This window comes from Scyliorhinus torazame, chromosome 1 (assembly GCF_047496885.1).
Source record: "Scyliorhinus torazame isolate Kashiwa2021f chromosome 1, sScyTor2.1, whole genome shotgun sequence".
NCBI classification, from domain to species: Eukaryota; Metazoa; Chordata; class Chondrichthyes; order Carcharhiniformes; family Scyliorhinidae; genus Scyliorhinus; species Scyliorhinus torazame.
The window spans coordinates 330,624,300-330,637,202 of NC_092707.1; the positions used below are offsets into that span (position 1 = coordinate 330,624,300).

The 12,903-nt window shown below is 47.3% G+C and overlaps 1 protein-coding gene across 1 annotated transcript in view; it reads left to right on the forward strand.

The window, feature by feature from the left end:
• The first annotated feature begins 490 nt into the window (after positions 1–490).
• The window catches only part of vash2 (vasohibin 2), a 233,509-nt gene continuing 221,096 nt past the window's right edge, over positions 491–12,903 (forward strand). Inside the window, exon 1 of the mRNA XM_072508879.1 lies at positions 491–1,019. Coding sequence (XP_072364980.1) covers positions 732–1,019 — 288 coding nt within the window. The 5' untranslated portion in view covers positions 491–731. The remainder of the gene's footprint in view (positions 1,020–12,903) is intronic.

Sequence of the window (12,903 nt, forward strand, 5' to 3'; positions counted from 1 at the left end):
AGCATAAATTCTGATTTAACATGTGCAGTGCCCACAGATGTGGTGATGTAGATTTATTTATTTCTAATTGCTATTATTGTATTTATTTGATTTTGATATTCTTTAACACAGCGTTATGCCTTTGTTAGGAGTCTATATTAAAAGCTAAAGTGAATATCCAATCTTTCATATCCATATATATATAAATTGTTGGTCTGACTAGGGAGGAAGCCAGCGGGTGGCAGTAGTGCAGACCCACTTGTAAAGAACACAGGACCGACCCTCAATATGTTACAGACGACTTGGCGCCCATTTACTGTGCTACGCGAGGTCACAATCGAGGTTCAGGAGAGATCTTAATTTATGTTTATTTATTCACTTTTAGCCCCGCCTTACAATTAACTCGCAGCCAATGGAATCGTCGTGAATGTCATTACTGCCGCTTCATTCGATGGCAGCAGCCAATGTGACCGCACGGATGACTCATGGCCACGCCTACCAGCTCCTGGGATCAGCCAATATGAATGAGTGAAACTGACCGACTGCTGGGTAACGGAGTAACAAAATCTGGTTTGTAACAAGCAGGGGAAGACGGTGACTCCGGATTGTGATCATGGGAATCGCTGAGGCAGCAATTTCAATGAATTTGGAAGGAAGCGATTAAAACCATATCGCTGCGATGAATCCATCATAGATGAACATTGGACTGAAGGGCAGGGAAAGGGAATCGGGGGGTGCCAGGATATATTAACATGACAGGAGTCAGTGGCAAGAGCGTTGGTGTTAAAGTAGGCAAGCAAACCAGATCAAAGGCTGCTAATACTACAGGTGTAAATCCGGGAACAGCTTCGAGTAACAATGCCAGCAAATCTTCCGGAGAAGAAGACGAGAAAGATGGTGGGGTGCTTTTCTATGTGAATAAAAGTGGCTTCCCGATTGATGAGCGAACTTGGCAAAGAATGTGGATGCATGTGGCAAAAATACACCCGGGAGGGAAGGAGATGGAGGAGAGTATACGGAAAGCTACGTGTGTACCCCGTGTAAGTGAAAGTCTCTCGCTGTGCAGGCAATGGCATTTTACTAATGGACAAATCAGGTTGTTCTTTCTGTTACCACCAGTGCTTCGCATATTTTGCAATGTGGGAATATGTATGTGATTTGGACAGATCATTTCTAGTACATAAATCGATGCGGACGGGAAGTGATTGTAGTGTGTCCACTAACTTGAGTAGAAATTCTTCGCTTGGATTGAAAATGGGTACATTGACATTGATTGTTTTGCTTCTTGGAGAAGCACAGCAAATCGGAATGAATGTTACTGATGTCTCTTCATGTTTTCGTTATGTTTATTAAGAATTATACTCTTTCAGTGAGGCATTTAAAAAAATTACTTGGGTAAAGTTAGAACAAAGTATGACATTCTCAGAGCAGTTTAAAATGTTGTCCATGAACTTTCACTTAAGTAGCAATTCTAAAAATGCAATAAAATATCATGAAGAGAAATTACAAGTTTATCTTAATGGGAACATACATTGTACTCAAATTAGCAAAATAACATTTTATGAATATGTTACAGTGAATATATTGGGTTGGCAACCCAGATCTTGTTTTCTATGTGTGTGTATGTGTGTGATTTGGACATATACGTCCTAGGGATAGTTTGTGATACAAATGTATTGGTTAAGACCACATATATAATTTAACTTGCTTGCCGTTTCTGATGAAATGCTAAATTGTTATGAATGTGCAGCTATTCAGCATGTCTACTTCCTCTGGTCTGAATTGTCAGCTATGTTTATAACCAAGAATAGGCGGTCTCACATGTTCATTGATTCAGATGTACACTGTTTAAGCAAGTGTGACGGGTGAAGCCTTGCATTTGAAATTTCGCATTGCTTTTTTTTAGTGCTCCGAGTGTAAGAAATACATCTGAAACAGAACACTTAAATAAGAACAGCAGGGCAAAGGTAAATCTGAAGAAGATACATTTTAAATGACCGATTGATTAAGAAAGGAGTATTAAATAACACTTACTGAATTTAGCCCTCACCAGGCTTAGCCAATGAATATCTATTAGAATGACTGATCTTCCTGCACGTTCATCTCTGGAATCCATCCGCGATGGCCTCATCACATCCGAACTCTGACGCCCCCCAGCCTGACAACGGTTCAAGATTTCTGTGTTCTTCCAGTTCTGGCCTCCTGTGCATTCCTGATTTTCATCGCTCCCCCATCGATGGTTATGTCTTCAGCTGTCTAGGTCCTAAGCTCCGAGATTTCCCCTTTAAATCGGTCCTCAAAACCTCATCACTCTAACCAAGCTTTCAGCCACCTGTGCTAATACATCAATGTGGCTCCGTTTCAAATTGCATCAGATAACGTTCCACAAGTCCTGTGGGTTTTCTTTGCCATGTTAAAGGCTCTATTTAACTGCAAGTTATTGTTGAGTCTCCCAGGGAATTTACCCGTAGCCCATTCCTATTCCTCACCCTCCTGCTGCTCAAGGGTAAAATCACCCAAAAAACTGAATGTCTAGTTTTGTGTGGATGCTGACAACACCCAACTTTACTGCACTGCACCTTTCCCCTCCACTGTTATCAGCTTGTTCATTCAGGATCCAGTCTTAAGAACAAAGAAATGTACAGCGCAGGAACAGTCCCTTCGGCCCTACAAGCCTGCGCCGACCATGCTGCCCGTCTAAACTAAAATCTTCTACACTTCTGGGGTCCGTATCCCTCTATTCCCATCCTATTCATGTATTTGTCAAGATGCCCCTTAAACGTCACTATCGTCTCTGCTTCCACCACCTCCTCCGGTAGTGAGTTCCAGGCACCCACTACCCTCTGCCCTCTGAACCAGTCTTGAACCAAACATTCCTCCAGTTAAACATTGGCAAATCCAAAGCCTTGTCTTTGGTTCCCACTACTTACTGTATTCCCTAGCTAATAATTAAATCACCCTCTTTGGCTACATTCTCACGTTTAACCAGACTGCTCACAGCATTGAACTATATGACCTGAGCTGAGCTTCCGATACGGTTTCCACCCCATCACCCGGACCGCCTACTTCCACTGTCACAATATCACCTGAAGCCATCTCTGTCTCAGCCCACATACTGATGAAACCCACATATATAATTATTTATTCTCTCCATTCTTCCAATGCTCCTTTGGCATTGATTTAAATAAAAACATAAAAAACAAATTTAAAACTAATTAAATAAAATAGAGATGGAGTGTCAGGTGATGTGTTGTTCCTGCATGATGTGGGAGCTGGTGGACCCCATTGTAGTTCCCAGTGACCACGTCTGCAGTAAGTGTTGGTTGCTTGAGGAACTTCGGCTCAGAGTTGATGAGCTGGATTCTGAGCTTCGGATGCTGCAACACATCAGGGAAGGGGCGGGTTACCTGGACACTGTGTCCAGGAGGCAGTCACACCCCTTAGATTATATACCTTGAATTCGGCCAGTCGTCAGCGACAGGGGTGTGTGGCTGCAAGTGAGGCAGGTAGAGGGATCCAGGTGGTAGGGTTGCAGGAGCCTCAGCCCATGGCCCTGTCCAACAGTAAGAAGTCTTACAACACCAAGTTAAAGTCCAACAGGTTTGTTTCAAATCACTAGCTTTCGGAGCGCAGCTCCTTCCTCAGGTGAATGAAGAGGTGGGTTCCAATTGGCCGGTACGATGTTGTGAGTATCACAAGAGACGTGGTTGCAAGGGGATCAGGGCTGGGATCTAAATATACAAGGAAATGTGTCTTATCGAAAGGACAGGCAGATATGCAAAGGGGGCGGTGTTGCATTGTGTTGCTAACTTTTGCCTTAGTTCAATTGCTCTGTTTTATCACCTTTGCTCTTGAGTCGCCAGGTATCATTATGATACCGCCACGTGATTCAAGTCCGAGTACTGATCAATAATCCAATACACCGAGGAGCGCCTATCTCGTAGCGAGCGTTGAAGTAAGACTTACTGGATATCGGAGGCGGCTGAACCGGTCACTGTCAAGGGTTGGTTCGTGTTGCTGAGTGACCCGGTCAAGAAGAACGATTTGAACTTGGGCTTAATTCTTATAGTCCCCAGGGGCTTCCCGCCTTTCGGGGCGGACCCTGTACCTGGTTCCAAGTGATTGGACTTTGTCCCAATCACTTGGTTCGATTTTCTCCAATGCTGGAGCGGTTCCCCGATCGATGGGCGGTCCTGAGGTGGTCGTTCACCCCCTTTTGTGTAGGCTTCTGCTGGCGCGAAAGAGTCTGGTTTTGCTTTATGTGTCTAAATGTTGCTCATTGTTCCCGGGGATTGCTCATTAATATGCAGATGGCTGGTGTTTTGTTATGCTGTTGGTTGCTGGTATCGATCTTGTCTGGCCTTTCCAGAGGTAAATACACACTCAACCTGCAGCTGCTTGTTTGTGTACTGTTGGCTGACTTTCCCATCAGCCTTTGCCGTTCGCCATTTTAAATCGGGAGTTAGCCATTTTAAATCGGGAGTTAGCCATTTTAACTGGCTGCATTCCCTCCTTGTGATCCTAACGCGAAGCGTGAAGGATCACATAACTATGTTGCTTTCCATTCCCTGACCTGGGGGGACACTTCCTTCATGGCCTCTGCACTGACCATAGCTATGCAAAATTTTTTTAACTAACAATTCTAAGTGCGCTATGTCAAACAGGGACCTGCATTACAAAACAATAAACTGGGAACCTCTAACTATTCTTAATACACTACACTCACTTAAACATTTCATCATCCTAACTTCCTCAACCATACAAACAAAATCATAGCATTTTATACATCAGTCTTCCTGGCTTGGCAGTCAAGCTCAGGATCGTACAATTTACTCATGAACAGTTCTTTACATTTCTTTATTTACAATAAACGCAAGTGAATGCTCTTTATTATAGATCGCGGGGGTCGGGGGTCTGGTCGTATCTGAACATAGGGGATCTGATCTGATATACCGGGGTTCGAGCGCGGTAGTCTCTCCTTCTCCATTTCCGTAGACGCATAGTCTGCACGATGCAGCAGAGTATCGCTAATACCAGTAATGTTTCTATTACATATGCCAGAGAGTACCAGGTTATAAACCTGGCACACCAAGATGATGTGGTGTCGCTGGTGACTGGGCCCTGGGTACTGGGGGGAAGTGAAACATTAACGGCTGGCGGGCTTGAAGTCATGGGGTTCGCGTTCATTCGCAACCAAATGTTTGTAAAGGTGATGATCCATATGAAGGAAGTCCTCATGGCTCTTCTCTTTCCTTTTCTTTCTTCTCTTCTCCGGTCCTGGAGCTTCTGTAGTTCTGTGGAAATAAGCATAGTGTCTGTAACTATCTTTGTTTAATATCTCGTACGATAGTGTGTCTGTCCTGTAGTGCCAATTACTCCCTTTATAATTGGTCACTATGTGTGACTCCCTCATTTTTTTTTCAGAAAACGAATTTTAGGACAAGACACACTTCCCAATAATGAAATAGAGCGAGCCGTCCCGCAGACTGTGCAATTTACCATCCAAATGTTTCAGGATGTAAATAGCATGTGGTTGGCAACCTAAAGGTTACCTAAACAAAACAAAACTTTTTGAACTGAAAGTGCCAAAATGAGGTGCGTATGGGCCGCGACGGGTAAGAGTTGGATGGAGTCCCCGGGTAGGACGGCTACCAATGCCGTGTCTCTCCTACCCGAGCGTAGTTGACCAGAGGGGGGTTCCCAGGCAGGGTGGGTCCCAAGCCGTTTCTCCACTGCCTGAGCAACCGACAAGAACGGGCAAGATATGTAGTCATCGTGGTGGGGCTGCCGTAGTGGTTCTACCTTCGAACCAGAAGGGCAGTTACGAACGGGCATCTGGTTCCTTAACCAGTCTCTGTAGACAAGCTAGTTCCGCTGAACTAGTGTCTGCCAATAGTGAGTCTCTGTCGGCAAGTCCTCAGAGGTTTCGGCCGAATAGGTGTGGGGCAGTGAAATATTTTTCCTGTCTGACAAACAACATGTAACAGACTTACAAACAACATAAAACATTCTGCAGGTTCCATCAGAAAGGACACCACTTCTCCCAAGCGGTTCCTTTTAGAACATCATCAGGACACCTCAGTTCTCGGTTGCGAACAGGGTCGCAAAGGGGTTCTCGGTTTGGGAGTCAGACCCAAGGTCCTCATCTTCTCCCGGGTGCCAAACTCTTGAGTGTATCAGGGCTGAAAGGGCTGCATGGTGTGACGAGGGGTCGCTCTCGTCATTGCGGACGTGTCGGAACGAGTTATCTCGGTGCCAATAGCTGGTGTCTAGTTGTGTGGGGACAGAATCGGGGTCCTCAGTGTGGTTCGGTGGTCGGTGGTGGGGTTTGTTCAGGAAAGTGATCATGAAGGGATCACTTGGATCGTAGTCGGAATCGCTGGGTGTGGGTCCTGTTGCATGGGGATAGTAGGGAGGTGTGCTGTGGCTATCGTCCGAGTCACAGTCGCTGTCTCTGCTGCTGCAGTCTGTGGGCGTTCCGGGGCGGAGTGTATACTTCGGGGGTGGAGTCGAGGTCGAGTCCGTGGCTGGGCTGGACGTGTTGGGGGATGGTAGGGTTACGTTGGCTGTGGGCGGGGCATGGTGTGCTGCGTCGAGCATGACGTGGTGTGCGTGGTTCGACTGTGTTCCATATGCCTTCAGCTGGTTTATATGGAACCACGCAGTCTTACCGTTGGGGTACTTTATTTTGTACACGGAAGGGCTTACTTTATCCGCAATGGAGTACGGACCCGAGTATTTTGGTGACAGGAATGTTCTGCGGTTATATACAGAGAGCATAACTTGCTGTCTTATACTGTACTCAGTCGCATGCACTGTCTTGTCGAAACAAGCCTTGCTCTTTTTCTTCCTTGTGCCCAATTTTACTGCGGCTGCTAGCTGAGCCGTTTTAACATTTTCCACTAATTGCTGTACTGCTTTCTCGTGTGTGAGGGCCGTCACTTCGGGGCTGGTCAAGTCCAAACCTAATAAATATTCTGTGCCTTTCATGGGGCGTCCGGTCATGAGAGTGTGTGGGGTGTAACCTGTGGAAGTTGAAATTGTGTTACATAAAAACATCAGCGCAAAAGGGAGGACTGAGTCCCAAGTGGTGTTGTTCTGCTGGACCATTTTTCTGAGGGTGGATTTTAGGGTCCGATTCATGCGCTCCTCGATACCACTCGGCTGTGGGTGGTATGCTATGTGGAATTTTTGGGTGATGCCAAATATCATGAGGACGTTCTGCATGACACGTCCCGTAAAATGGGAACCTTGGTCTGATTCAATGCTACGGGGGAGTCCCCATCTTGTAAAGATGTGGTGGGTCAAAATCTTGGCTGTGGTTTTTGCGGTGTTTGTGCGGGCTGGGAATGCTTCCACCCATTTTGTAAATGTGTCAATTACCAGAAGTACATATTTATAGCCATTCCTGCAAGGGGACAATGGTCCTATAAAATCGATCTGGAGGTTAGTCCAGGGGCCATTAACGGGTCGGGTGTGGCTGAGTTGAACCCTTTTGGCATATCTGTCCGGATTATTCTGGGCACAGATAAGAAATTCTCGATGTAGTGATTTACATCATCCTTTAAATTCGGCCACCAACAAAGTTGCTTGAGATGGGCTGTAGTGGGATCGATTCCCTGATGTCCATGACCGTCATGGAACAAACAAATCAGTTGTTTCCTGTCCTGTTCAGAAACCACATAAAAGGTGTCTTTTAACACCACACCGTCATGTGTGGTCAGTGCATTTCTAAATCTCTCATAGGGAGCTGGATATTGTCCTTTCACAATCTCCTTGAGATTGTTGTCCTGTTTCTGGGCCTGCACTAGATCCTCGATCTTTGTCTGTGAGACCTGAACTGCACTCACTGGTGCGATTTTGGGGGGTGTCCAAAGGTATCCATGCCTGGAACCTGCTTTAGCCAGTGCGTCGGCGTTTACATTTCCAGGGTGGGAGGAACGATGGTGACTGCGGACTTTGATTATCCCAAAGGTCCTGTTCTGGGCTCTCTGTAAAATATGACGGAGCAATGGGGCTGAGGGGAGGGGTTTTCCGTCTGCGGAAACAAATCCTCTTGCTTTCCACAGGGGCAGAAATTCCGTGAGGCTGTTGCAGACATAGAGGCTGTCCGAGTATATGTCTGCTGGGCTGGGGAAGGAATCTGGGTGTTCCACTATATACGCGATGACCGCGGGCACTGCTGCCTGCGCGCCTTAGTAGCCTGGAGGTTTTAACGATATTTCCTCAAGGGCGCGTCCCTCCGCGTCCTCGACATATATACCGCAACCTGTTATGCGCTTCCCATCCAAGACTGTGGAAGATCCATCCACATAGATCTTTATGGGCTCACACGTGTCCGTGTGCTGGGGGCTCTGGGTTGAACTACCTATCTTTCTGGGGGGTGTTTTAGCAATAAGGGGGCCTGTGTTGTGGTGGGGAGAGATAATCTCGCGTTCATGGGGGGGTTCCGGGGTACTGTAAGTTGTTGGCTAAATAGGTGTGTGTCTTTGTCCTTTTAACAGTGATGTCCCGTCCCTGCAAAAGAAGGGTCCATCTAGCTGCTCTTATTTGACTGTCGGTACCGTCCTTGAGTCGTCCGTCCAGTAAAAGTTGGGTGGGGGTGTATTCGGTGAGAATTGTGATGGGGTTCAGTCCGGTAATATATGAAAAATACTGGACTGCCCAGAATACTTCTATAAGACCATAAGACATAGGAGCGGAAGTAAGGCCATTCGGCCCATCGAGTCCACTCCACCATTCAATCATGGCTGATTTCAACTCCATTTACCCGCTCTCTCTCCATAGCCCTTAATTCCTCGAGAAATCAAGAATTTATCAACTTCTATACTGCGAGCAGGTGCCTCTCACAGGCTGAAAATCCCTGCTCCGCAGCATCTAAAACTCTGGAGGCGAAAGCTACGGGCCTTAACTGATCGTGCCTCTCCTGGAGGAGCACGGCTGAAGGGGTGCGGTCTGTGGTCGCTACCTCTATGGCGTAAGGGGAAAGCGGGTCTGGAACTTGTAGTGCGGGGGCTGCTATGAGTGCCTGTTTTAAAGAGTCCACAGCATCCGTATGCTGCGGGAGCCATTCCCAGGGGGCTCCCTTCTTTAGGAAGTCTGAGAGGAGTGCTGCCTTGCTGGCGAAACCGTCAATGTGGTTTCGGCAGTAGCCAACCAGTCCTAAAAACGACCGGAGGGCTGAAACGTTCTGGGGAAGGGGCAATTTAGCAATCGAGTCAATCCTTTTATGCTCGATCTCGCGTTTACCGTGCGTGATAATTGTTCCCAAATATATCACTTTTTCTTCCAAAATCTGGGCCTTTTTGGGGTTGACTTTACAACCAATTGAGTGCAAGAGTTCGGACAGAAGCTTTCCTTGGTGTCTGGCTGCAGTAGTAGGTCGTCTACGTACTGAACCAGACATTCGGGGCGAGAAAATTTGGCTAAGCCATTTGCCAGCTGTCGGTGGAAAATGGAGGGGGAGTTGTGGATGCCTTGTGGCAGGCATGTGCTTTAAAGGTGAAGGCAAATTTGTACTGGCACGCCTTTGCCAATGGAATGGACCAGAATCCATTACTGATGTCCAAAACCGTAAAGAATCGGGAATTGAGTCCCAGCTTGAGCATGATCTCAGGACTTGTTGCTACTGTGGGGGCTGCTGCGGGGGTGACTTTGTTGAGTTCCCGGTAATCGATGGTCAGTTGCCATGATCCATCGGGCTTTCTCACTGGCCAAATCGGGGCATTATTTGTGGAGGCTACTGATCGAAGTACGCCCTGCTCTAATAAGCTTTCTACTACCTTTGAGATTTCTCCCTCTGCCTCTTGGGGAAATCCATATTGTTTTTGGGGTCTAGGGTCAGGTCCTGTTACTTGTACGGAGCCAGTCATCCGTCCACAGTCGTGCTTGTGGGTCGCGAATGCTGCCCTGTTCTTTTGCAGAACCGCCCTAACCTGCTTGTCCGTACTAAGCATGGTCGGGTTGAACCAGAATTCGCCTACTGCGCTAATTTTGTTCGCATACTCTCCTATGTTGAACGTTGCGGGGGCTCTTGTGGATTTTGTCATCTTCCAGACACACTGGTTGATTGGATCGAATGAAAGATTGAACCAAAATTCGGCTACTGCGCTAATTATGTTCGCATCCTCTCCTATGTTGAGTGTTGCGGATTTTGCCATCTTCCAGACACACTGGTTGACTGGATCGAATGAAAAATCTTTCTGAGGGGTTTTTTTGCAATAAAGGGGCCTGTGTTGTGGTGTGGAGAGATAATCTCACATTCGTGGGGGGTTCCGGGGTACTGTAAGTTGTCGGCTAAATAGGTGTGCGTTTTTGTCCTTTTAACAGTGCTGTCCCGTCCCTGCAAGAGAAGGGTCCATCTCGCTGCTCTAATCTGGCTTACTGTACCGTCCTTGAGTCGTCCGTCCAGTAAAAGTTGGGTGGGGGTGTGTTCTGTGAGGATTGTGATGGGGTTCAGTCCGGTAATATATGAAAAATACTGCACTGCCCAAAATACTGCGAGCAGGTGCCTCTCACAGGCTGAAAATCCCTGCTCCACAGCATCTAAAATTCTGGAGGCATAAGCTACGGGCCTTAACTGGTCGTGCCGTTCCTGCAGGAGCACAGCCGAAAGGGTGCGGTCTGTGGTCGCTACCTCTATGGCGTAAGGGGAAAGCGGGTCTGGAACTTGTAGTGCTTGTAGCCTGCTATGAGTGCTTGTTTTAAAGAGTCCACAGCATCCGTATGTTGCGGAAGCCATTCCCAGGGGGCTCCTTTCTTTAGGAAGTCTGAGAGGGGCGCTGCCTTGCTGGCGAAACCGTCAATGTGGTTTCTGCAGTAGCCAACCAGTCCTAAAAACGACCGGAGGGCCGAAACGTTCTGGGGAAGGGGTAATTTAGCAATCAAGTCAATCCTTTTATGCTCGATCTCACGTTTACCATGTGTGATAATTGTTCCCAAATATATCACCTTATCTTCCAAAATCTGGGCCTTTTTGGGGTTGACTTTACAACCGATTGAGTAAGAGTTCCAGGAGTTCGGACAGAAGCTCAATGTGCTCTTCCTTGGTGTCTGTCTGCAGTAGTAGGTCGTCTACGTACTGAACCAGACATTCGGGGCGAGAAAATTTGGCTAAACCATTTGCCAGCTGTCGGTGGAAAATGGAGGGGGAGTTGTGGAAGCCTTGTGGCAGGCATGTCCACGTGTACTGCTGTGCTTTAAAGGTGAAGGCAAATTTGTACTGGCAAGCCTTTGCCAATGGAATGGACCAGAATCCATTACTGATGTCCAAAACCGTGAAGTAGCGGGAATTGAGTCCCTGCTTGAGCATGGTCTCGGGACATGTTGCTACTGTGGGGGCTGCTGCGGGGGTGACTTTGTTGAGTTCCCGGTAATCGATGGTCAGTCGCCATGATCCATCGGGCTTTCTCACTGGCCAAATCGGGGCATTATTAGTGGAGGCTACTGATCTAAGTACGCCCTGCTCTAATAAGCTTTCTATTACCTTGGAAATTTCTCCCTCTGCTTCTTGGGGAAATCCATACTGTTTTGGGGGTCTAGGGTCAGGTCCTGTTGTCTGTACGGAGCCAGTCATCCATCCACAGTCGTGCTTGTGGGTCGCGAATGCTGCCCTGTTCTTTTGCAGAACTGCCCTAACCTGCTTGTCCGTACTAAGTGTGGTCGGGTTGAACCAAAATTCGCCTACTGCGCTAATTTTGTTCGTGTACTCTCCTATGTTGAGCGTTGCGGGGGCTCTTGCGGATTTTGCCATTTTCCAGACACACTGGTTGACTGGATCGAATGAAAGATTATGGGAATTCATGAAATCGATTCCCAGAACGTGTTCTGCTGTGTGGGGCAGGTCAACTAAAACTACGGGGTGCTTGGTGGTGATGGTATCGATTTGAATGGGTACAGGGGCTGTGATGTGTCCTTGCTGTGAGTGGCCTGTAAAGCCGCTGAGGGTGATAGTGGCTGTAGTGGGCCACGTGTCCTTTTGGAACATGGTGGAGGAATTTATTGTGGTGCGGGACCCTCCTGTGTTCCATAGAAATTCGATGGGCTGTCCCCGAATTTTTGCTGCAACTACCTGTCGTCCGGACCTATCCCAACGGAGTCGCCAAATAATGTTGCTAACTTTGCCTTAGTTTAATTGCTCTGTTTTATCACCTTTGCTCTTGAGTCGCCAGGTATCTTTATGATACCGCCACGTGGTTCAAGTCTGAGTAATGATCAATAATCCAATACACCGATTAGTAAGATTTAAATCAAAGCACATTTATTATACACAGTAATCACTACTCATGCACAAATTCTACGTCTAAGCTACTTCTACAACTAACAGGCCTATACTTAACTTGGAACTGGCCCACCAGGTCAGGGAAACAAATGGCCTTTTGTTCGGGTTCGGAGCCTGCGGGATTCGAAGTTGGTACAGGTTGGTAGCTAGGAGCGCCTATCTCGTAGCGAGCGTTGAAGTAAAACTTACAGGTTCGATCGGCTGCCGAAGAGTGAAGAGAGCTGGAGAAGTGGTGGTGAAGATGTGAAGAGAGTGCGATTTGAACTTGGGGCTCAATTCTTATAGTCCCCAGGGGCTTCCCGCCTTTCGGGGCGGACCCTGTACCTGGTCCCAAGTGATTGGACTTCGTCCCAATCACTTGGTTCGATTTTCTCCAATGCTGGAGTGGTTCCCTGATCGATGGGGGGTCTTGGGGTGGTCGTTCACCCCCTTTTGTGTAGGCTCCTGCTGGCGCCGAAGAGTCTGGTTTTGCTTTGTGTGTCTAAATGTTGTTCATTGTTCCCGGGGATTGCTCATTAGTATGCAAATGGCTGTTGTTTTGTTATGCTGATGGTTGCTGGTATCGATCTTGTCTGGCCTTTCCAGAGGTAAATACACACTCAATCTGCAGCTGCTCGTTTTTGTCCTGTTGGCTGACTTTCCCA